The sequence below is a fragment of the Barbatula barbatula genome (genome assembly GCF_947034865.1).
Source record: "Barbatula barbatula genome assembly, chromosome: 17".
Classification (NCBI taxonomy): domain Eukaryota; kingdom Metazoa; phylum Chordata; class Actinopteri; order Cypriniformes; family Nemacheilidae; genus Barbatula; species Barbatula barbatula.
This window is the reverse complement of record NC_136780.1, coordinates 9127831-9154407: the sequence shown is the minus strand read 5'-3', so window position 1 is coordinate 9154407 and position 26577 is coordinate 9127831. Positions and strand designations below refer to the sequence as shown.

The 26577-nt window shown below is 38.1% G+C and overlaps 1 protein-coding gene across 1 annotated transcript in view; it reads right to left on the bottom strand.

Moving 5' to 3' along the window:
- The window catches only part of ephb2a (eph receptor B2a), a gene marked incomplete at its 3' end in the record, with an annotated part of 43056 nt that extends 19172 nt beyond the window's left edge, over positions 1 to 23884 (bottom strand). Inside the window, exons 1-3 of the mRNA XM_079478160.1 lie at positions 23732 to 23884; positions 13522 to 13586; positions 12126 to 12810 (exon numbers count right to left, since the gene is read on the bottom strand). Of these exons, the coding sequence (XP_079334286.1) occupies positions 12126 to 12810; positions 13522 to 13586; positions 23732 to 23831 (850 nt within the window). The 5' untranslated portion in view covers positions 23832 to 23884. The remainder of the gene's footprint in view (positions 1 to 12125; positions 12811 to 13521; positions 13587 to 23731) is intronic.
- Positions 23885 to 26577: the final 2693 nt, after the last annotated feature.

Here is a 26577-nt window from a genome sequence, read left to right as displayed (position 1 = left end):
TTTTTACGGTCTAGGTTAAAACTCATGCCCCTGTGAAATTATTTAGACACTGCTCTTTGACATAATGCGGTTTAAAATGACTTAAAAGTATTATAACGTCCGTTAAAAGCTTTCAAGCTAACTTGGTAACTAATGGTATCAGCCCTACATGCGTCTTCAAGGCATTATGGGTAATTTCGTGCATCACGAAAAAGGCGGAAAGTTTACTGAACCTGTATGCTATTTCAGGCATCCAGCAGAAGTTGTTTCTGTGTCAACCATACTGAAACACTATAGGGACCTGAAATATTCTTTCAGTGACATTTCAAATTCAAACAGCAAGACAGCATGAGATGAGCCAGACTGCACCGGCTACCCAGAGCACAACTGAACTGTCAGTAAACTATAAAGAGTCATCTCCCAAATGTGCAAACAATCCATACCCTCCAGAGATGCCTTAAGATGCCTTTTAAATCTGAGATCATATATTCAGTGTATATGATGTACCATGTTTGGTATACCATATACCAAATGGTTGTTGTCACAATGCATGCACCGCCTTTCAGGACCTCCAGCAAATTGCCATTTTTTATGTACTGGACCTTGTTCAGGAAACATGAGCAAAGCAACTTTCAGTTTATCCTCCGAATGATGCGGTATACAAAGGATCCTCAACTTAAAATTAAACAAGATGTCCTTCGTAGGACATACTGGCAGAAAGGAACTACCACAATTCTATGACAACACTTTGTGCGCTCAGTCACACCTGTCAAATGAATGAAAAGGATTTCTAGGTCATTTTAAGAGGTGAAAAGTTGTTTTTTATCCTAAAAAAAGCCAGAAGGGTTGAACAAATTTACAATTTCTTGCCTTACTGTTTAAAAATCAATGTACACATTTAATCCTATTTACTACAAAAAACGTAACACAAACACAAAAATGTGATGCTCGTTTATACAAATAAAAGACGCTGGGCGACGCAAAGAATTGTGGGTTATCTCTAGCAATGAAGGATCATGCATCCTCCGAATTCCTGTGAAAGAGGGTCGCATTTAAACGGTGCATTCGGAGTGTTCTTCTTGCTTTTATGAAAAGAGACAGCCTCGGTAACATCTGCAGTCTTCAAATGCGACCTCCGGAGGACGCACCCTTCCAAAACGAGACACAGCTTGTGTCTATTCGTACACAATTGCAAGATGAAGCACATAGAAATGGTTCAAAATTGGTCCACTTTTCTCGAACTGACATGTAGCGGCACTGCGTGTAAAAGTTAACTTGACACGCCGTAAACATGTGATGCTCATGTGAAAGACAACACTAAAGTCTTCTACCGTACTTTCTTTCAGAACCCCAGCAACAGCTGTACTGTGTTCTAATGCTCACCACCTCGTTTTCGTCATCCGACAACTTCATTAATTCCTGTCAATGTGTGAGGGAATTCTCCCAGACTTTAATCATCACTCAGATTAATCCTGAATTCCTACGAGCTGGCCGGGATTACCCAGCAGGACAGGACGGAGCCCTAGAAGCACTAACACAGGAATCCTGCCCCTTCATGCTCGAAAAGCCATCATGACGGAGCGGTACCCGAGCTGGCAGTGAAATCTGAGAGGCGATATGGCAAAACATGCTTGAAAACTAAAACAATAAAGAATTCACCAGAGAGTAAAGTCATGAACAGGATGTTTAATGCTTTAATGGTCGCGGCGTCTGGAATGTGAATAATTACACGGCAAAGCAAGACCGAATTGAAGGACATTTTAAGTGTGCAGTCCAGCTAAAACAAAACCTCTCCTCAAACATCTGACAGGCTCATTTAAATAACAAAGCCTCATCTTTTTTATTGAGTCTATGGAAAATGTGGCTTTGCCACAACATTGAACACCCACTAGTCTCTGTTGGATATAATTTAGCATGGGCCATATTCAGCTTTATGAGCAAGACGTTTGCAAATGAGACAACAAATGTACGTTTTAGGTTTATGCCGACAGTCAAATAAAAGACCTCAACGGATCCTTTCTGACTTCAATATTTAAAGCTTCACTCACTACTACGGTTTGTTAATTTGATGTGAATATTAGTCAAACCCTTCTCATACAAATATATCCTATACTCGAATACTAACACATTCCTCATTTGATGGCTCAATGCAAGAATTTGGCATAAAATGAGCAAAAGAGGATTTGCCATCATTTAAAGTGATAGTTCACCTTTTTTATATTTTAAAATTCTGTCATCTTTTACTCACCCTGTTGTCATTTTAAACCTGTGTGATCTTCTTTGTTCTGCAAACACGAAAGAAGAAATTCTGAAAAATGTTGGTTACCAACCGTTGGTCCCTATTGACTTCTATGCAAGCCAATGGGGACCGACGGTTTTCATCTTCTTTTGTGTTCTTAAGAAGAAAGAAGGTCATACAGGTTTTAAATGACAAGAGGGCGTGTAAATAACTACAGAATCTTTATTTTGAAGGTAAACTATCCCTTTAACTTGGCTCGTCTTCAGTGTACCTGCAAATGTGAGAAGCCGTTTCCCATCCTAAAGAGATTTTTTTTTTCATTTGGTGTTAATATTTGAGTACCCGCGCACGCCTCTGCCTTCGCTCGACGGGGAGCATTTTTCTGCGGTCTGCCTCCATTGTGCCGTGACTGACATTCGAAATGTATTGGTTTCATTTGGAGCTGTAAATATTAATGGTGTCAGCTCCATCTGCTAACCTCTACCTGAAACAAAGACCCCCGTGCTCACAGTACAAGTTTGGATATGCGACGTTGTGACACGCAGACCCGAGCTGACTGTGTGGTGTCAACATCGTGCATCTATGATGTTCTGTGTTCCTTTGTGTGAGGTTGTCAGCCATTTCTGAATATGTCACTCAGCAGCACTGTTGTGGAGAGAGCCAGCAGCACATGCACGGCAGCGGCGAACATTGAAGCCCATCTATCTTTAACAGACAGTGATAGTTATGAGTGGTTCAGTATGGAGTTTTATGTACCATTAGACTGTATTAACCTGCATCTGATATGGGCTTGATAAAACTGGTTTGGTACATATATGGGGAATGAGGATAAAATAGGGATTTCCAGTCATTTAAACACACATATTCTTGAAACTCAGTGGTGAGAGAAACGTCTATGAAACTACTACACGCTTCAGAAAATAAATCACAGTTCACTTGCCGCTCTGCATAAACATAATCAACCTTTTAATAGCATAATATGGTAAATAAACCACCGGGGTACTGCATTTATTAGATATTATTTACTAGAATAATCTTACTTGTTCTATAAACACCATGCACTGTTCTGTTTTTCAGTTTTTCTTATTTTCTCCTTTAAAGCTGCTTTGGAACAATGCACATATTATGAAAAGCGCTATATAAATAAAATGTAATTGAAAAACTTTTAAAGGAACAGTTCACCGTAAAACAATATTTCTCTTATCATTTACTCATCCCGGGTGTCGGTTTTCAGCTGAACACAAACAAATTCTGACGTAAGCATGACCTCTGACCTCTCACAAGCATATCATGATGCTTACATTTGAACTGATAAATGCAGACTCTAGGTTTACAATAAAAACTATTAACATTCATAAATAGGCATGCTAGCATGAGTTTTACAATGCAATTACACCATTAAAGAGGTCAGAGGTCATGTTTCAGAACTCACCTCTTTCGTGAATATGCATACTTCCATTTCATGTTTATAGTATTTATAGTTTATATTTAATTAAATTTATAAGTTTGATTACTTATAAATTGATTACTTATAAGTTCCCTTCCGAAGACATTTATTGCTTTTTGGCAATGGTTTTGAATTTGTTTCAAAACAATGAGGACCATCCAATGGCATTACAAAGACAAACAGAACTGGCATATTTCTTTAAATAAGTCCATTTGTATTCAGTTGAAGACAGAAAGTCATACATACCTTAGATTGCGTATGGTTGAGCGCACTATGATAGAAATTTTCTTTTGGGTAAACTATTCCTCTTAATCTTTATTCCTATTAATTGCGATTGAGTTGACAAAGATAAATAATAAAATAGCTTTAACTAAACAACTTTCCAGAGTAATAAATCAATTCGAACTGGCTGCCTACTAAACCTCTTAATTGTTTGCATGTAGTCAATAATGCTAATAGTGTCCTTTACACAAAAGCACCAGATAGACACATTCATCAAAGTACTTGGCTTCCCTTGGGGTCGCCATCAAAAGTCAGACAAGATAATAGAAATGGATAAAATGCTTTAAAGCAAAACAAAGATAGAGTCATGGGTTCATGATTTTACAGAGGAGAAAAAATATCAGCATCATGCAAGTATTTATTATAAACACCACTGTCACTATGTGGCTTTCTACTTGCTTCAATATACTAGAAAATTTCAATTAGCCATGAATTACATCTGTTAATCATTTGCATTTCACACTGCATAATAAATGTACATTTACATGAATGCATTTGACAGACACTTTTGTCCAAAGCAACAATCAGTGCATTCTAGATATACATTTCATCAGCATGCATGTTCATTTGTGAGGAATCCATCGAATACCTACAAAAAAATCTTTGATATCATCTCTTATGACCTTTCTATTTCATCATACATTTTTCAAATGTCCCTTACTTGAATGAAATACAATTTAATACCCAGTTGTTCCTGTTGTTTTACGTCTCTTATAACAATTATTCTGCTGTGCGGGGCAAATTTATGCCATGCAGCCTGAAAATTGAAAAAGTTCAATTATCATACACTTTTTTTGACAAGCACGGCCAGATCAGACGGTATAATTTTCTTGTAATCTTCTCTACATTTCCTTTTAACAATCATTCAATGTCAACACCAGCATACTGTGTAAATGACAAACTCATTTCAGTAAACTCAATGACTTTAGTGCAGCCAGTTACTTCACTCGACAGGTTAAATACGCTGATTTGACAAACAACACACTAAATGAAACATCATTTTTATTCTACTGGTTGACCGTCTGTAAAGCCCATCTGAATAGCGGCCGTTGACCGATATTGGGATTCAGCCCTGTTTCACAGCTGCACAAGGGAGATTTTTTTCTTCCTGCCCCCTGCACGGGCCTTTTGTCCCTCATTTAAGCAGGTGTGCCAGTGTGTGAGCACAGTTGATGACGGGCAGCCCATTTTATGGACCATTTATGTCCCCATGTTGGTCAATTAGCCGCAGCTTGGCACGCTGGAGGCCTTTGGCTTTCCTAAATTACCACTGTGAAACCTCATCCTACACATAATCATCATTCTAACAACCCATACAAAGAGCAAATTGTGCCAAGAGAAACATTACAACTTCAATGTATGGACACAAAAGGGAACAAAAACCTTTTTTTTCTTTTGCCTGCCCAGTAAAGGACTTTTTTCATGGTGATTTGTGAGTACAGAAGCTCTGACAGTCCTCGTTTCTGTGACATTGCCTGGCCGTTGGAGTGTGATGGATGAGCACTGGACTCCTGAAGGGCCTTTGATCAATGAGCCCCTCGTCAATGACAACAGGACACCTGCTTCCCATCAAAGAGATGAGGGCCAGACAGCTCTAGTGTGGACGTCCAGCTCTCAGCATTGATTAACCCCGTGCTTTACTGGAGCATCATCTTTTATCACACTATAGGTTTTATGTCTCCTAAAAAGACAAGGAACTGATTTGTGAACACAAACTGTAGATACTGTATTGACATTTACTGCAACAGTGCATTTGTGTGTGCATACGGAACTGGTATGGCACAAACAAATCCTTGTCAACATTCTGATCGCAATGCAAAAAGCAACACAATCGGAGATCAAAAAAATTCAGACTTGCCCTTATCACAAGCTTAACATCTTTAGACACAAAGGTCACCTCAAAAAAGGTTTGCCTCAATGCACAAACCAGTCCATGCACATCATTTCAAAGCTTTTGCAACATACCACACTGAATTAGAGTGAAAGTGCACTTTGATATCACCCAACTAGGGAATTCTAGATAGATCAAATGCATGCATCAACCCTTGAATTTCTGGAGTTTTTAAGATCAGAGTGATGAAATACTGTAGCAGATCAGATCTGATCAGGACAGATTTTTGATATATGAAAGTTTTTTACAGCAAGGAGAAAGATCAAAAAGCTGATGCAAGTCTTGCTGGCTAAGACAATCTATAACAATCATCATCACATTTGTAACAACCCAGACTCTTCCGTCCCCAGTGAGAGTCAACTGACCTTTCACCAAACGACATGAATGAAAAAAACGGAATGCCTGATTCTCATCACACAACAGATGTGTTCATCATGTAATGGAATCATCATGATACGAATTCTCCAACGTACTGTAGCTATACTGTAGCTAAAGAGCGGAGACAGTGAGGAATCGGTCAGACTTTCAACATGCTGGCAAGCTAACATAAATGTTTTGTGAGATTTGGAATTAAAAAACAATTTATACAAATCCTCATTAATCCTGTATATTACAGAAAATGCAAAAGCTTTGGATTAGAAGTCTGGCCATGCATAAAAACGACTTTACATCCCTATCTTCTTTCATGCATTAACCTTCTTTAGAAGTACGATACATTTGAAGGCTAAAGCTTTTGCGTCTGCAGTGTAACATAACCTAAGCTTATGGCATTGGGATGAATGTCTATCATATATACATTATAATCATTTTAGTGATGGAAGGCTTCCGTACCTAATTCACGCATGTCACCTGAGAATTTACTGACACATTCTTGATGTAGGGAGGCTGGTGCAAGCTGTCCTATTGGGAGGTTGTCACAGAGGCTTTTTCCTCAGTCGTGTGAGATTGTGAATCAAAAATCCAATTACACGAATGTTTCTCAAGCCGTGTTTCTTTACTGCATGTCAGTTTCAAACACTTAATTCTGAATGCTTATAAATTAGACAAAATATCTCATCTGCCGAAGTAACATTTTAAAGGTGCTGTGTGTTATTTTTTAGAGGATCTATTGACAGAAATGCAATATAATACACATAACTATGTCCTCAGAGGTGTATAAAGACCTTACATAATGAAGCGATATGTTTTTATTACCTTAGAATGAGCTATTTCTATCTACAAACACCGCAGGTCCCCTTACATGGAATTCTCCATGTTGTTTCTACAGTTGCCCAAAGCGGAAAAACTGCTCTACAGAGCTCAGAAGAACTCATCTCCTTCAGCAAAGAAGCGAAAACATGACTACATCTTAGTTCTTTGTCGCCCTTATTAGTGCTTCGAAAGGGAGGGGTGGGTTTAGCCGTTGGTTGCAATTCTCAAATTCTTTCTCCCTCCTACATGTACAGCCTGATTTAGTTTCTGTGCTGTTGCACTATAGTCCCCTTCCATTCAACGCTTTGGTGGAACCAATTGAAATACATCCAGTGTCACAGGAACAAATAAGGTCGCAGATAAGCACCCTGTAGCAATGTGCTGCTGCGACTGGATTATAGAGCTGCATCTCCATCAAATGTGGAGACCGACTCCAGTACTCTCCTTTACTGCCATACTGAATCACACGCTCCATATTAGAACCTCCCAGACCACACAAGCCCAGTACAATCTTATATGATTACGTGTAGAGATGCATACAATTTCCTGTGCTAAGGTGAAGATGTCATACGCCTTATGTCTGTAATCCTAAAGCAGTCACCTACTGACAGATTTTACAACTGTGAACCCCATGTGAATATGGGGAGTGTCGGCATATCTAAACACATTATCCAACTAATAAACACAGGGAATCCAAAGCATTTACACAGCCGCTGTATAACATAAAGGTCCCTCAATAGGCCCTTTTCACGTGACGTATCTTCCGTTCTGCCGCGAAGCAGTGTATCGTTACTTCCGCTAGCACCTCAGAATGGAGTTTACCAAGTTGCACAGCTGCCACAAATTCGGCTAGATGACAAGTCACTAAAGACAGATATAAATTCTTCGACGAAGGTCTATTTATGAAGGCAAGTGTTTTGTTTTCTTTTTGCGTTAGCGAAGGTGCTAGGATAAGTACTCGAATAAGTGGTCAAGTCAAGTCAAGTCAAGTCAGTTTTATTTATATAGCGCTTTTTACAATTTTCATTGTTACACAGCAGCTGTACAAGAAAACATTGACTATAAGCAAAATGTATAAGGTTATGCAAGTCAAAACACAGGTCAAATATCAGACAGTAAGTCAATAACGTTACAAAATATTAACATGCCTGATGCTAAACACAATAAAAAAAGGCAAAAGTTGAATGACGTCATTGTGAAAAGGGCCTATACTCACATTGGAAAGATCAGAAGGCAGAAGCACAACATTGCAACAGAGCAACTATTGCAAGATGATGCGATCGTATAAAACATTTGCATTTAAAAAATGCTTGAAATGCAACTTTTATTAACTGTAAGCTTTGCAATTACCCCAACAAACAAAAATGAGTTTTAGATCTAAGGTACTCCCTACATAATAAAACAAACAACACCATTACCTCTAAATGAGAGGTCAACATACCGTAACAAATGCACGTTGCTGCTTTCTTTACAAATTATAGATTTTTAGACCATAACACAATATAAGCAACATTCATCTTGTTTGGAGACATGTAAGCAAGCTTGGCTGGAGGGTTTGGCCTCTGTCCAGATTTGTACAGTAAAGGTAATTCATCAGAGGACAACAATCGAATTTCACTATTTATAATCATTACATGTTAAGACAACTAGAGACTGCACCGTGAGGATTATGTAATTACTTATAGGCCAATCAATAATATCCATCATTGGCTAGAGCACAAAACCACATTTGGATGTCAGTGAAAGAGAAGAAACGTACATCTTTAGAAAAGAACAGAGGGTGGGGAGCTGGACTAGATTAACTGAATTAGTGCTTCCACTTTAATTAGTTGAGGTGTGTGGGTAAGTGTCAGGCCTTAACTTGAGAGGCATTCCCGGCACAAGGAGTCACATGTACAGTAAATGCTATTTCCCAAAAGTGTGGTCAAGACTTTTCTATAGTTTATCTTGCAAAACTCATGACTCGCACTGTGATCTGACTTTTTCGTTAGAGGTGGATGGCATGACCAAAAAACTTATTTTACAGTAACGATATATATAGTACTACAATGTAGTTATAGACAAAACTACGGCTGTAACGATTCACCGTGAGCCGGTTGAAAATCGATTACAATACATGACGATTAAAATCGGTTGAGACGTTAAAAGAATCGCAGTTCATGTTTTGAACAGCATGGGCTGCTGTTTTTTATGCAAACTTGGTAAATGTGGATATGCTAAAAAGTAAAAGTTAGGAAAAGCACGGACAAAGTCTTAGTTTGTTTATAATAAAGAGACGTTCGTATTATATTTTTTTTAAACTGCAATTTAGCTATTTGACATAAAATACGACAATGTGCAACATTAGAGAAATAATAAAAGGGCAGTTCATTTGCCTCAACTCATTCTGTAAAAATGTTTTCTGTGTTTTTAAAAACTTTTGTTGTGTCTCATCGCGTCCGGTTTAGAATCTGCAAAAACGAGTAAAAACGCTGTACCAGACCAGTGGTAATCAATGTTACTTTTGTAAATAAACAGCAGTGGAAACACACATACCCAAGTTTAACCCAAAAGTGCTTTTAAAATACCATTTGTCTGCAAATGCGTTTTGTTCTATGTAAATAATTTGCCTTTGCTGCTCTTAGTGGTAAATTATCCCTTTTATATGCACATGAATTGAAGTCAATGGATCATGGAAAGTCTAGTGTGACGCAGCGTAACGCGCAGGGGTCCGGTATTCAAGTTAGCCACGCCCACTTATTTACTTACTGGATTTTACATGGAATAGGAATCTGAAAATCTTCAGTCGCTACAGTATATTCCTAACAACTGCCCGGCCCTAACAGTAGTCCCAAAACCTGGAAGAGAATTAGCATTTCTAAGCCACAGGTCCCCCCAGGAATTTCTAATAGGTTGTTAGAATGGCAGTTCTGTTCAATGGGAAGTTCCTTCTATTTAATTATCCATCATTGGTCAAACACATGAACGGTTTAGGAGCTTGATAAATGATGTGTAAACCATCAGCCAACTGTTGCTACCCCTATGTAGCAGCTTGTTAGGAAATTTCCATGTTCACAACATTCAAGTTCAAGGTATCACTGTGTATAATTGATATTCTTCGCAGGTTCCATCCCCTGTCAACTCGAATTGGTGTAAAATCTTGCTCCACATTACACCACATAAATACAGGACCTCACAATGTACGTAGCCATATATAAAACCACTGATCCAAAGAATTGACAGAATTACACATCAAGCTTGCTGTCAATTATACCATTATGTTCCTACTCCGCTTTAATGAGCGCTGCTACTGCATATTTTCTTAAGAGACACAAAATGGAACTCATAAATTCATTTGTCTACATGGAGTCCTTCCTTAACAACCACAGGGGGATTCATTAGATGTGCTTGATTTTTGAATGGACTCGCAGGGGAGAGCAGCGTCTAAACGTCCACCCCGCTCCCCCTGCACACTCCAAATTAGTCAATTAGGAGTGTCATTAAAGCGATGGCAGAGAGGAGGATTAGCACCAGGGGAAATAAAAGAGACGGCCTGCCTTGTGCTGGCCCAGGATATTGCCGATTTCCATCTATCAGCTGCTCCAGATGGGGGGATATTAGTAATTTAGATTCTGTCAACAGTACCCAAGAGAACTCTGCCAAAATGGTTCTCTCATCGCTGCCCCGCTCTCCTTGAACGTAATCATATCTGCCGAGTGCTGAGCGAGGGCACCTTTCTCTACCCAAATCCTTCCATTCATTCATTGATTCGAACCCTACCACGTGGCATTACAACTGACTGTGGGATTTCTTTTCATTACTGCTCTCTTGTTCTCACGCACAGAGGGTTACCTCCTTGTCCACCGATGTGAGAATAACTGCATCATCTCATGTTATAATAACAGTTTTAAGGGTCGGTGCTTGTGCATGTGTGCAGTTTGAAATAACCATTGATTGTAACTGCTGCTCACGGATGGGAAGAGAGGAAGACACAATGGCGTGATGTCTTCTAACCCCCTTTCAGAAGTTAATGTTTTGTTCCTGCGGCAACTGTACGAGTGTGTGTGTGTGTGTGTGTGTGTGTGTGTGTGCATACAGGGAGCACATTATGTCTTCCCTTTATGTCATTATGTAAATACTCATTAGAATGACAGTCAATTATATTAATCTATAAGTATTGTCCTATAGTGAAGGGGTATATTGCAAATCCATAATCACAGGAGCAGTTACAGCAATGAGAAATGCACGACACTGCAACAAATTAAAAATAAAAGAATTGTCACTTAGTATTTTTGTCTTTTTCCAGAACAAATACTTAAACCTTCTTAAAACATGATACATTTATTGTGGGAAGATAATGACATAAAATATCGATTTTGATCATTTTCAAAAACATTGAGGGATTCTATGCTTAAAAAACAGCCAATGGGGCCAAAAACTTTATAATTTCTTATTTTTAAATTTCCGATTAGATAAAGTAAATATAAACCCATATAAAAATGTAAAATATTACTGTTATATTTACTTAAATTTTAGGTTAAAGCATTGTAAAGGATTATTTAAAAGTAAAAAAATAAGCAAAACATAATGTCATGATTTAAGTCGTAATTTTGATTTTATTTTGAAATTGACATTTTTCAATCTGCACCGAAAACACAACTCAGGCAAATATTTCAGATTTGCATTGCGTTCCTCGCTCTATATTACTCACAAGATTACGTGAGTAACGTGAAAAACATTACGCACCGTGTAGTGTTTTCACATGTCCGGCTGTGCCAAACCAGATGTGTCAATAACCTCAATTTTTATTCGTGTCTATTTGCGTCTTTGCATTTACTTTGTATGTAATGTACACACAAAAAAAGGTTAATTCGCAATACGCAAATAGTTCAATCGTAACTCGGTTTACTTCTCAAGTAAATGTATCTGATTTAGCAATGTTTCATTATTTGTATGGGAAAACAAGACAGCAATATTAAGTAAACCTTTATTTTTTTGCAGTGAACTCGCCAAGTTAGCATCTTTTGACAGACATTAAAACCATACCAGTAAAAAACTAATCTGGCAGATGCAAAAAGAAAATCAAATACTAACAATATAAAGTGAACAACACTCACCTTTACACAGGGTCCCATTGTCCACAGATTCGTACCCTGCCTTGCACACACAGCGTCCGATGGGTACCAACCACTCCCCATCTCCATTACAATACAGTTTAATAGGAACATCTACTTCCTCTCCATTAGGTATACAAGTTCCCCTGGCCGACACCAGCGAGGTGCTCTCTGCCCCTGATAACGTCTCCTGAAATACGGCCCCATTGCGAATAATTCGGGGGCACTTACGATAAAAAACCTTCACAGCAATGAGTGACATGCAACCGCCATAATCCTGAAAGGCCAAGTAGAAGCCATTACGGGACACGGGCCCGAAGCTGCGTACTTCAGTGTTGATCTTCATTAAACGCCCACCCAGATCAACCTGGGAGAAACTCTCATCGGCCGCAATGGTGTCCACCTTGATCCAAGGGTTCTCCATCCAGGCAGGATACACATTGGTGGCTACGTCAGAGTCAGATTCAAAGTAGTACAGATTAAATGTCTCCTTGCAGGAACCAGGGACATTAGGGATGCTGCTGCAGTCTCTCACTGAGAACTTCATCTCCACGTGAATCCGCTGGGCTCCGCGCCGCCGGATGTATTTGGTGCGAACCCAGTTGTTCTGGCTGGCGTCGAAGACATTGCACACCTGGTAGGTCCGGATGGTGTTCATGTTTTCGTCATAGCCGCTCACTTCCTCCCACTGCAACCAAAGCGCAGAGAGTAATGTGTGAATATGCAAAGTCTTTAAAAAAGTCAACAATCCGCTGATAATTTGTAGTTAAACTACAGTCAAATTACAGCAATTATAGACACATTATTTGAAATATGTAACTACTAGATTATTCTGGCACAAACAATAAGATAATTTTTTATTTTGAATTCGGATGATGCATAAAACTTAAATGTATTTTGAAAAAACTAAACAGCGGGTTGTCAATAAAAAATCTTTACTATTTAGAAAACACACCTAAGAAAATATAGCTAGTAAAAACTTTTGTGGGAATATAGCTTTTCAAAATGTATTTAAGACTACATACAGGAATGTATAACTATATTACAATTAGGATTATTTGTAAGAACCTATACACAGTGAATCCTACAAAACATACCGAAGCAATACAATACTGAAGCCCAGCCCAGCCCCAAACCTAACCGTCACTGGCATGAAAGCAACATAGAAATGAGAATTTATTCGAATGTTTTTCCCTAACACTAAATATGTTCAGAGAATATAACAAAAGCATGTTTCTGTGATTATGTAAAAAAAGTGAAGCAAACAGCATTAAAAACAATACAATTTGGAATTCATTCAACTTCTATTTTTGTCACGGCAGCATGAGTCACATTAAATTTCATAATTCATTTTAACACCGATCTGAAAAACATAAATAATAGTTTTTGCTATCCTCACCCCCAGCGATGGATATATCGACCAGCCCAGCTCTGCTGTCGCCGTCGTGGAGTCCATCAACACATCTGAAAAGAAATGCACGTCAAAAATCAGGCAGTGGTTTTCTACTAAAATAAGCATGTTCAAGAATTCATGAGGACACTGTTCTTTAAATCTCTTAACAGTAATTATGACGCATAATCGATAGCTTTTCCAAATGTTAAATGAAGGATGAGTCACACTGTGCAATGCATAATAACACTTTCACAGAAGTAATAGCTCTCTATTTTCGACTCTTATTGTTAATCAAATGTTACAAATGACCATTGTGCGATTGGTGGTGTCATCCATCACGGATGACAGATCACGTCATGTTCTAACATCTGCTTGCCTCCACATCTACTCCATAATTGGGCCGGATGACAGAGGGTGATGTTTTACCCGTTACGACAAGTAAGACAAAATCGTTGTCTCGGGTCTGACATTTTCTATTATTTAGCCAGGCACAACTGGTTGCCGCATATTGCCAGAATGAGTTAAAATGGGACTCTAGCTCAAATCTTCAGAGGGTGTTTTAGTGCAAAAGATTTGTGGCATTGCTTTTAAACTGTCCTGTGGAAGAGGCTGCAATTATTACAAATGTTGGCAGTAAATCCTGTGGGAGTGAAGGAATAAAATAGCAAAATAACACACTGACACGCACAAAAATATCACTCCTTAAACTTCCCCTAAAACAGAAGAGTGATTGATGTATCAATATTAAATGCCACAGGATTACTTGAAGGATTCTGTTAATATATTTCCTATTGAACACAAAATAATATATTTTGAAGAATCTGGGAAAGCAAACCGTTCTGGTGCGCTTTTCACAACGTTTGTAATTTTGGTACGAGTCATTGGTTTAGTCAATGGGGTCCAAAAAATGTTTGGTTCCAAGCATTCGATCGAATATCTTTCACAGCGTTCATCAGAACAAATCATTTTATACAGATTTTGAACTATTTTATGGTGAATAAATGATGACTTCATTTGTAGTATTTGGTGAACTGTCCCTTTAAGCAGCCAATAGGCTGATGGTTCGTGTCACAGCCATAATTGGCAAGTTAGCAGCCATTGGCTTTAGATGGAGTATCAAGTCTAGAGAGCATCTGATTGGAAGAAAATATGTAGTGCATGATGAGTCATTAATATTTCTCTTTTTCCTGGTAGGGAGATTCTGTAACAAATTATGTATATCTACTGAAAGTATAATTTCTCAACTTTTAACTGCTACACTGAAGAGTCCTAAAAACCGAAAGTCCTGAAACTACAATTTCCCTTTCGGTGTAAATTTAATGCAAGACAGGTTACTTCAATATTTCTGTCCGTTAAACACAACCATTTATTTCACACACACGCTGTTTATCAACTTTATAGATATCAAATAAATGACTAAGCTGTTTTCATGTCTTAAAATATGGCATTTCCAGGGCTTACATGCTTCTGCCACACCAACACATACAGTGTGACGCACTAACTGTGGCATTTGTGAATCGGGACCTTGGCGAGTGGCAAGAGGACTTCCTGAGATGGAAGCCTGAAGACCGGCGACACACAATCCCGGGATCCCTGTAAACACTGGCTCAATACAGCCTTAGCCATTAAGCGTCTCATTTATATTTCAGCAGCTTCTGCAGCTCGGGGGCAAGAGAAGATATTTCTCTCAGGAGCGCTGCTATTGCTGTGCGTTTAAAGCACTGAATGTGAGAATATGATGAGGCCGGACAAACACAAATACAATTCTCTTTCCGTCAATAAAATCACATGCAAAACAAAGCGCTGTTATTAAAATGGCCACTTATTCAAACTAAAAGATCATTTTAATACTAAAACGAACAGAGAAAAGAAAAAGTCGTGGCAATTCTCTGCACTTGGTGCACTGTTTAATCAAACCCCCACTCCATCTGTCCTGGCATTCATGCAATCTCTCTCTCTATATATTTTAATGAAAAGTAGGGCAACCGGGGACCAAGTCCAGTACATATAATCCTTACAGCCTGCACTACACACTGTATGCCACACCGGATTAATCCCACGAGAGACACGGCGAGTCTTCACTGGATTTTAGGTCAGCGTGCCAAGGCATGAATTTCAGTCCCCCATTTTATTCCCACATGCCACTGCACCAAGTGCAGAGAATGCACACATGCATCACATCTTCCTCACACAAACCAGAGACTTCATCACAGTAACACTGCACCGAGGTGATCTGACAGCTTTCCAAAAGGTAATGTAATCTAATAAAGGCTGGAAGTGTAGGTTTGCTACGTGTAGGACATTCAAAGGGGATAAAAAAAACCCCAGAGAATAAACACAGAAGATGGCAGAGCATCAAGCCTGGAAGGATTAGGTAATGTTGAAATTTCGGTGAAATGCATTGACATGATAAACACGGAATTCTCTACAGTCCCTTATGCGTGAGCCAACATATAAACAGGAACATTTTAAGATTTTTGATAACAAATCTAAGGGGGATCTGTAAACACAATTGTGCCAGAACAGAAGCTGAGAGAAGATCTTTGCAAGCTAATAGTGACAGTGTGAATCTTTGAACCATTACTGAGGCCTGAGACACCGGAGAATCTGAGAGTGCCAAAAATTGAAATATTGAGAAAATCGCCTTTGAAGTTGTTAATCAGAGGCGCTGTAGCAGTCTGTTGCTAAAAATAGGTTTGTTTTGACGCTCTACGTCTTACCCCTGTAATGATGTTGTGGAGAGTAGATGAACCCGGAAGTGAAAATGTATGCAGGCCAGGAGCAAGTGATGCTTGTAAACGTGTTTTCGGCCACTTCTCTTTGCGATTTTGCTGCATCCACTCACAAAAATTAAGTTTTATTATATTTACGGTTGGAAATTTACTAAATATCTTCATGGAACATGATCTTTCTTAAATATATAATGACTTTTGATATAAAAGGAAAATCCATCTTTTTGACCCATACAATGTATTTTTGCCCATTACTACAAATATACCTGTGCGGCTGGTGTTGTGGTCCAGGGTCCAAATTCTTTAATTGAACTGTCTAACTGTCATTTTTCAACACACAAAGATACGTTTTTAAAGTAACATAAGATTTTATTTTTCAAACAGAGAGGGCGATGGAGAGACAAAAATGACAGATTCCAGCTTATCCATTTTGATTCCTTAAAACCAGAGCTGTGGAGAGAGAGAGTTGCGACAACGGAAGTTCAAAATTCCCACGTGTCACGTGATTCATGGAGCCTTCAGATAGTTCCAGGAAGTCCATGCCAGCTCAAGTGCATGCTGTCAATAAGGCTAAGACTCAATAACATAAATGACTCATACTGTTAGTCAGAATTGTCTTTTACATTAATATACATTTATTTTACAATTAGCCTCAGACTTTGGACCTCACTCCAAACACCGCATTTCCCTAGAAATCACTACGGCTACTAACAGTGCTGATTGTAATAGATATTATGTACCGATCGATAGCTTCCATGTCCTGCAATAAGCAGCTATGACACAAAGAATCTGTGAATTAGTGTGAGAACACGCTCAGAATTCCTGATTCAGGAAGGGGACAGAGTGGATTGATCCTCACTGCTCCAGATCTGTCACTCAACCTGTGGGTGGGATGCGAAAACATTCACTAGACCACAGGGACTGCTGCAGTGTGTGCAAATTCACAATCCATCATAAAAGAACAATGGCTCCAGTCTACAGCTCATGGCACATTAAACAATGATATATTCACGAGATGGTTTTGTGATTGCCCTAAATAAGTGTGCACTTGAATGATATTTCATCACAGAAACGACTAAGAAAATGTTGCTTCACAGGATATACAGAAGTGTCAAGACGATAGATGAACAGTTTAGGCTGTGCGTGAACACTGTTTAGTACTAGATTACATATTTCAAAGTGTCATTTTCTTCACCCACGATGAAAAAATTATACAAGAGTCTAACATAAACACTTAGTACGGATGGATGCACTATCAGCATCCAATGACCTGCTAAAGTATAGACAAAATGTGCCTGTGTGACACAGTACCACAGTGATTGCCAATATGTTGTTAGGATTTCTGGAAGAAGTTATGGGGATGTTCCGCTCATAAACCTCTGTGTATCTCCGCTTTGATTTGACTCTCTAAAATTTGCAGACAGAAGCCAAGTGTGATGGCACTGAATGAGCAGTGGGTCAGTGGAGCAGTTTACAGACCCGACACTAATCGCCTGCTTTCCCAATTTAAGGTACAGCTCTCATCACCATGGTGATATGGGCCAGGAGCCGAAAAAGCAGCCAGAAGCATAAAGCCATCAACTGATCACTCACATATTGTACCCACCTCAGACAGTCAACTATTAAAGTGATTAAGTTCATCCAAAGATACACATTGTCACTATTTTACTCAATACTATTAGTTATCGTCTCATGTATAGTATAACGCAATGTAAGTTGCTTTGAATAAAAGCATCTGCCAAATGCATGAATGTAAATGTACCCTTTGGGCTTTCTTTCCTCTATATAACGCAAGATATGTTTATCCATATCCATATAATGAAAGTGAATGGGGACTGGAGCTGTCAAGCTCCAAAATGGCAATTTTGGTTATACATTTATGGCGCTTATTTGTCATTGACAGCTCCAGTACTTATTTTAGCAATCTGTGGAAAAAAGCTAACCGGGTCTGTGAACAAATGATGACAGATTTTTGCTGAATAATTCCTCCATGTCCAGATACAGAGAGTTCAGTGCATGCATGTATGACTCATATGAAACACATACACTTTAATATAATATACTGACTTTAAAGGGAAAAAAATACTGAAGTCAAACAGCAAGGTCTGCATGACTAATAAATGAGTAATCTATGAGCCGCCCAAGATGTCTATATGATTTCTCTTGAGGAAGCCATAGTGGAAATAACCATAAGACACTGATTTATAATTTGGAGAGCGTGTAATTGAACGATGTTAAACCGAACGCTTTTTCAAATGACCATGGTTTTGAAACGGAAGATAGTGGAGAAGTAGGTCATGAGCTCTTTGAAGTTCAATATTTTATGTCAGCTCTCAGGGGCCGAAACAGCGCTTCTGCTCAGATGGTAAAACCACTGCCTATTGACTACTAGGACATTTTGATTATGCAACATGTTCCTTTCATCCGATTCCATATTTAAAATGCCCATTCATGCTCATTTCTTTCTAGCTTTGAAAAATTCCATGACTGAAAAATGAAGACTATATGTAATGGGATAACATGTTGTATTAAAATTCCAAGATTGTGCAGATCAAATGAACAGTCACATCCTAAGGCCAATTATATCAATTTAAAGTGAATTGTTAGATGAGTCTCTATAACATTGTAGCACAAATCATGTTACAGATACATAGGATCATGATTCCAAAGGGTTTGAGATGAGAAGGTTTTGACTGAAGACCGATTATTATCACTCGGCAACGATCCATCTCTAAATCATTTCTGTGCCTCGGTGGATATCAGAGTAAATTTGCAGCTTCAGGCTATGGGAGTAAATTAACTTTGTATCTGGTTTTTAATCACTTTGAATAGATTCTTTAGCTCCGGGATCTCTTCGGAATGTAAAGCTGGGTCAATTATTACAATTTAGGTCCAACTTAGAATTTAGAAAATGTTATTTTCACTAAACCCATTAAATGACTGTGAGAAGAGTCTGAGTATGTTATCAATTCTTGTAAACTACATATATTAGGGTTCAAATGACCTAGACTTTGGGTCAAGGTCATTTTTCATTTCTCACCCCAACCACTATCACCTTTCAGGGGACTGGCTCGATTATGTAGAAGTATTTTATTAAAGGTGCTGTGTAATTTTTTGAGGATCTACAGAAATGCAATATAATATACTGTACATAACTATGTCTTCAGAGATTTAAAAAGACCTCACATCATGAAGGGCTGTGTTTGAGCTATTTTCATCCACATACACCGCATGGAATTCACAATGTTGTTTCTACAGTAGCCCTAAATGGACAAACTGTGACCTGTATCACGAAGCCGGGTTCGGTTTATAGCCAGGTAAGTTTCCGTTTAGTTTGAGCAAACTCAAAAAGGTGGATTGGTTTTGAGCTGGTTTCGTCGCCATGGTAAAATTGCAATGGTAAACGGATAACCTGCTCTGGAGCAGGTTTTATTCCTGGTTAGAGATCGCTAACCAAATCTGGACCAATTAGCTCTGAGAAAAGTGACGTATATTTGACGCAGTGAACCAACTTCCTGTTTAACTCTCACTCTACATTTAAAAAAGTTTAAAGTGATAAGATGTTATCTTTTCCGAATAGATGCACTCTTTAGTGTTTATCTGTATTGTATTTTTACATTTATTGATTATTATTCAATACACATTCATTTAATTATTATATGAGTTGATAATTAACATTAATTAATGAATATTATAGCATTTAAATGTATATAATTAGGTTTGTATAAAAACAAACTTCAATATATAAAGCATTTTAAAGTAACGAAGCATTCATTTTATCTTTTGATCTTATTGTAAACCTACATAAATAATAATATTCAGTTGATTCTGCATTGAAAGTCAATAGGTTCCTTCTCAAACTTTCACTGCAGCAGTGTTTATTCCTGCCTTGTAAATGTGTTTCAATTCATGACATTGCTCCATAATGATCTCTTCATTTTCAACAAAAAAGTGAATTGCGCTTATTCTCGCGAGAAGTCAATCAAACTGATGATGCTTTCCATGTTCCGTGATTGGCTGTTTGCCGCACGTGTCACACTTTCAGGTGCATGTGCCTCACAAACTCTGGATCAAACCGGAGTTGACAGAGAACGTTTATACCAAGCGTTGTGCTACTGCTGAACTTGATCTAAACCAGGTTTGTCTGGTTAACTCAAACTTACTCTGCAACTCAGTGTTTGATCATCTCGTTTCGTGACACAGGCCAGTCCTCTAAAGAGCCGTTTCGTACATACAATACAATTCATAAAAATACAATACAATACAATACAATACGTAAAAATAATTTGCAACCTCACCACTAGATGCAGCTAAATTTCAAACACTGGACCTTAAATTCTTATTAAAAAATCATTTCTATGAAGATTCAATTTCTGTGAGAATAGTTCTGGGTTTGGCGGATGTAAAGCATCACACAGCACATTTTGTTTTGTGCACTTATTGGCATAAAAAAACAACAACTTGAAAGTAAACGCAGATCCGACATGAAAACGGCAAATGAAATGGTGTGAAATGCCAAGGGCATAACCATACCAATAAGCTCATGAATGTCGACCAAATTTTATGTATCACCATTTTCTGAGGCGGTGAATTCCACAAAAAAACCCGGAATATAAGACTTTTCACTATTCTCGAAGTGACTTGATATTATCCCTTCATGTGCAGCATATCACTGCTGTACTTCTTAAACCTTATAACCTCCATATTTCGTCATTTTTATTGATACATGCTTGTCACTGGGTTTTGTAAATTTGAAACCAATAAAAAGTATTCAAAAGTACTTGTCATTGCAGTAGGTGTTTTTTTCCCATTACCTGAAAAACATCGAATTTGGACATTCAAGTTTTCAGAAGGACAGTGACTATATAAAAAAACTTTGCAGAACCACCACAGTTTCCATCCACAGTTTCCATCTCAAATAAATATGTTTTGTAGTTGTGTCATTGAATGTTTGACTCGCCCTAGTTTGTGAAAACAAAAATATTGAATTCAAATTTAAAGATACCTATTTTGCACAAAACAAGACGTGAAGAAAATAGATGGTTTCCCCCAGCGTCCACTGTGCCCAGTGTGTCATACGTTTCAAAAACAAACCATGTCTGCCCACGTATCTGTGGAAGCTGGAGAAACATAGCTCCCTTGATAACAGCTGACACTTTGACATTTGGTAGATGAGATTCGGAGTGTTTACACATCCGAGTTTGTTTTGTACCCTGGGCTCAGCACTCAAACAAAGCATGAATGTAAATCAATATAATGGTGCCCACCGGACAATCAAACCGGCTAATAATGAACATTAAAGGGGACAATCTAATTTACCTCATATTATTCAAAATGATCACTCAAGACCAGGAGACAGATGGGTAATTAAATTGTCCAGCAGATGGCAAGTCCCTCTTGGATATCTGATAATTTCACCATTTTGACCCCTATATTGGGCCTGTGGACAGACCTTATCATTTCATGACAGACCATATGGAAAGTCTCTGTTTTGTGGCCACTGATTCGTCAGAAATTTAGCTTGAGAGACAGTTTGTTCTGTCCGTTGCGCAGGACGTTAGGGGCACGACTGAAATTAGGCATGTTTGCCTTGCTTATGTAAAGGGTTGAAAAGATGTCAGGACCCAGAGGCAGGTCTTGCTCTTAATAAAGATGCTTACATGACACACCTCATTTGGATCTGGCGTGCATTGGTGTCACATGTTGTCAACCAGGTGTATTGTAGGACACACATGATTGCTATTTTTAAGGAAACAAAAATGTAGCCATGTAGTCACAAAAAGTGGCTTTTCTAACACCACAAACAATACCCCACTAATGCAGTCCTGCTATATTATGTATACCATTTTCTCTATAAACTTAGGGGATCAGCTATTCTCCCATTATTGCTTCAAACATGATTGACAGAAAAATTAAGAACAGGAGCTTAAGTGGCAGTCCGACATTTGTTAAAGCCTCTCTGTGTTATATTCACGTTACAACAAATCCTTTACTCAATGCCCATGGGCAAATTAACAAGCTAATGAACGCAACTGAAACAGATTCATTAGATTAGTCAAAGTGGAGTACAATTCAGACTGACATTTTCACAAACTTGAGGAAATATTCAAGCCCTTAGTCGCAACCTAAGGGCTTGCAACTAATGCGAACTATGTCTATGTAAACCGCTATTTTATTCCCAAAATCTGTATCTGCTCTGAAGTGTGATGTATGCGCTTTCTTTTCTGAAATCCATTAGAAAGTCCGAAAAACTAGAATGATGTTTGAATGAATGACAGGATGATACATTTTCAGTGTGTTGCAAGGTATGGAGGTGAATGTGGGCATTGTATATACTTTCATTACAAACAGATGGTTTATCAATGAATGTAGGATACAAGACAGTATAACGTTTTAATCGGCTGGTCTATTAAATATAGGTAACTAATATATATGAATCATTATAATAAAAAAGGAAAAAATTATAATTTTCAACAAGTTCAACCTGATTATTATTGTTATGAAACATCACGTCCAACAGACAAACCAACAACATTATGTATTTGTTTATTGTCATGTTTGTTGCAACGTGCAACAGTTGTTATACATACTGTAAAGACCTAAAACCAAAAAAAGGAGAGAGTAAACTTTCATTTTCTTAGACTATTGCTTGCTTTCCAAACCTAGACACCAGAGAAGGCAAATGTCTTCTTTTGTCCTACATTCCAACAGGTCATCTTCGCCACATGTAACTTTATCCCTAAATTCCTCTAAATATGTAAAATACAGACTTCACTATATCATGGTATATAGGCGGATGACAGGGGTTGGATTTAGTCAGATGCTGCTGTAGTCTCAGGTGATGAGATGCTGATGTAGATTTCCAGACAGAAATTGGGGACAATGGCCCACGCGCTGGAGGCGCGGCTGAGATGCTCCGGTATAAACCGAAGCAGAGAATGAAGCATGGCAGAAAAGATTTATTTTAATGTCTAACTAAGAGATTACTAATATCGCAAGAGTTAGTCGATATAGAGAAACAGTTATTAAATAAAACGCGCGCTTATAGGGCAGGCTGAGAATGTGTTTATTTTTGTTAATGGGTCGGTCTCAAACACCATCTCTGTAATGACAAAAACTGCTGTTAAGGTAGTTTGCATTAAAAGCTTCGAGCATAAAACGTTTACAGATGTACAATAGACAGTCGTGCTTTGCTTTAAATGGACACCGGTGCATCTTTCCAAATAACATGTGTCGATGTTGAAAGCAAGATAACAGTTAATTCGGTAGAATGAAATTTCAACTCATTCATATCCAAGAGACAGTTGCATTGCACCTGCATACACTTTCATGAAAACCGATATACATTGATATAATTTAAACGGAACATACACGTTTAACTGAAACATAGATACGTTTAATTTGATCAATATAATCAATTTGTCTAATGTAAAAAGTAACAAAACACTTCCAAGCACACGGGTTTGACAGACTCACGCTCCTACCTTCAACAGCCCACACAATCCGTATTATCCATAATAGACGAATTATATCCATGACTGCCGTAAATTTGGGCATTTGGTTGTAAATACCCAGAGTATTCATTGAAAACTTGTCCGGTAAGCCATCTGTGAACACACCACCGTCACAGACGCTCGAATAATAAACCCCATCAGACTGACTGGAAGAACTACGGCAAGTTTGGGCGAAACCAATGTAACGCAGACGAAGGGGCGGGAATGTTTGTGCGTGTGACAAACTGACCCGCAACAGTTTATTCATAATAATAATAATAATAATGTTTTATAAACTCTTCGAACAGAAATAAAATCGCGTTTGAATAAAATATGAAAAACAATTAACATGTCTTATTGATTCAACGTCAGAATTTCAGTTCACAGAACATATGTAGATTGTTCACGTTGAAAAGATGAAACTAAATAAATGGATCTCTTTTTATATATATTTAAAAACGTATAGAAACTGAAAAGAGGACAGCATCCAAAATCCATCCAGTCATGTGATACTAATTTAAAACCAAAGACACGGTGGAGGCTCTAAGTATTTCAACATTATTAATGAAGGACATTCCTTAGCTGGACACGAAAAGCCAAGTAATATGTTCACAGAACTGACTAAATTAAGTCATGTTGTAGCAACAGTGCCCCCTTGAGTTTGGGGAAGAACTTCACTTGAATTGATGGGGGCTGGTTTAGGATAGTCCACCAATAGCTGGTGATGCATGTGATGATCTATCTTCTCGTTCTATAATCCCTCTTTCAGTCACTTGCGATTTGATCATTCTGAAGATAACAAAACCGACAGAGCACACAAGTGGCTTTGTGTGAAGTGGACAAATGCCCTGGTTTCTCAACACCGCTGCATGTGATCTTTGACTCCCATGTGAGAACCTGTGCATGCTACTACAACCTTGATATATAGAATAGCACACACCGTTACATGAATAGCGGATAAAGACAGTTTTCTTAGCTTTTTCAGTATTTGCTGACATACAAGTTACTTGTTATATAAAGGCAGTATTTCTCATGCCATGTCTCAACACCCATGGTGCTACAGAAGTGGAAAATCCTAATGACTCATTGACAAAAATAAGCACAAATACACATTTTTTTTAAAAAGCCAAACATCATACAAGAGAGCTTTTAGCGTGTTTAGAGCAATGGAAAACTGGGTATAAAGAGAGAGACAGAAAATAAGGGAGAGAGATGTGGCGAGCGAGGAAGGAAATAGAGCAGAAGAATATGGAACTGACATAAAGGAATCTAGGATAATTCAGCCTCAAGATGAGTGAGGACAGCAAAACGGCAGACTACAGGATCCGGGGTCGTTTCCATGGAAACCTTTGCCCAGGGAGATTGGCGACCCTCCTGTCTATTAATGCTACCAGAGCGCAGATTGTAGGTCACATATGGCACCAACAACCCAATCGGGTCTAATCTGTCTTGACTTGAGGGTCACGAATTGAACCATGAAACTGGTTTCCATCCCGGCTCATATCACAGACTATTCTTTACAATAAAATGAGTTTGTGCTCATTTGAGTGAGTAATGCTGTTCAACCAACAAATGAACATTGATTATTCTGCACCGTTAAAGCGTATACATGTGTTTTTATAATAACAGAATAAAAGATACAGAAAAGTGCAGTCACAATAATGAATGTAAATGCAAACATAATAGTGTAATCCTTGGAGATGAATTCAATGTTTTACTGTGGTATAATGTTTCATAATTCCCACAAGGAATGCATTTAAAGCACATGTGTCGCAAAAGTCTGTGGCTGAAAATGTCTAAAACCCAAATCCCAGTAAAGCCTTTTATGATCAATACATTTTGCCGTTTGTATGAGTGGCCCCAAAGCATGAGCCTTTCTGATTCTCCAAACAAAACAAGCTCGAAAAGGGTCAATGACCCTCAAATAGGGGTCAGCACTGTTGTTCTAAACTCTCCCACGAGAACACAGAGCATCATAATACTCTCTTGTGTGCGTGTAGAAACAAACATGACACCCCATTCCGCCATTTTGATGTTTTTTTTGGTTACACGCAGTGATATGGGTTTTTAGAATCCAGCTGCTATAAATTGGAAAAATTGACCTTGTTCACTGATGTAACATGTCCAAGCAGAGTTAAAAAGATGAATATTTCAGTAACTAATATTTTATGAGTTATTTAATATGTGGAACATGGCCAGTGCTGTGGGCTTTTCATCTGCTTTTCCGTCTGCGTTCTTCTGTCATATGACGTGAAATTCCCAAAGATAATGATGAAAGAATACAGGTATACAGATATCTGGAGCACACGGTTCCTAAGTGTGTAGAAAATACACCTATATAGAATACTTACCTTTTGATAAAATATATGATGATTTAAATAAATATATATACATTTTAATAGAATAAACATATTTCATATGACATATTTCGATGATGTAAACTGAATTTCAGAAACCCATCCACCATCCCCCAGTACTCCACATAAGGAAAACATTTTGTACCACATTACATTTGCGTGTCATTGATCAATTTTGTCTTCTATAATTACCAATTTGACATGTGTTTATGATATCAGATATGTGATGGCGTTTCAATCTGATGGTATTGATCTCACTATCAGTCAAGACGTGAAGCCTGAAGGCAAGAGTCTCTTTCGCGTGCGTTAAAAGTAGAAAGGCAACCCGTCCATAATTTTCCGCACTGATATCCATTTCATAATTAAACTTCTCTCAAAAGTAAACCAGTCATTCTTAAACTTTTTCTCAGACCGTCACTTTGTGGCCCCCCAAAGACTTATGATCATAAACTGAATTTTTATTAAACCAAAAACATATTT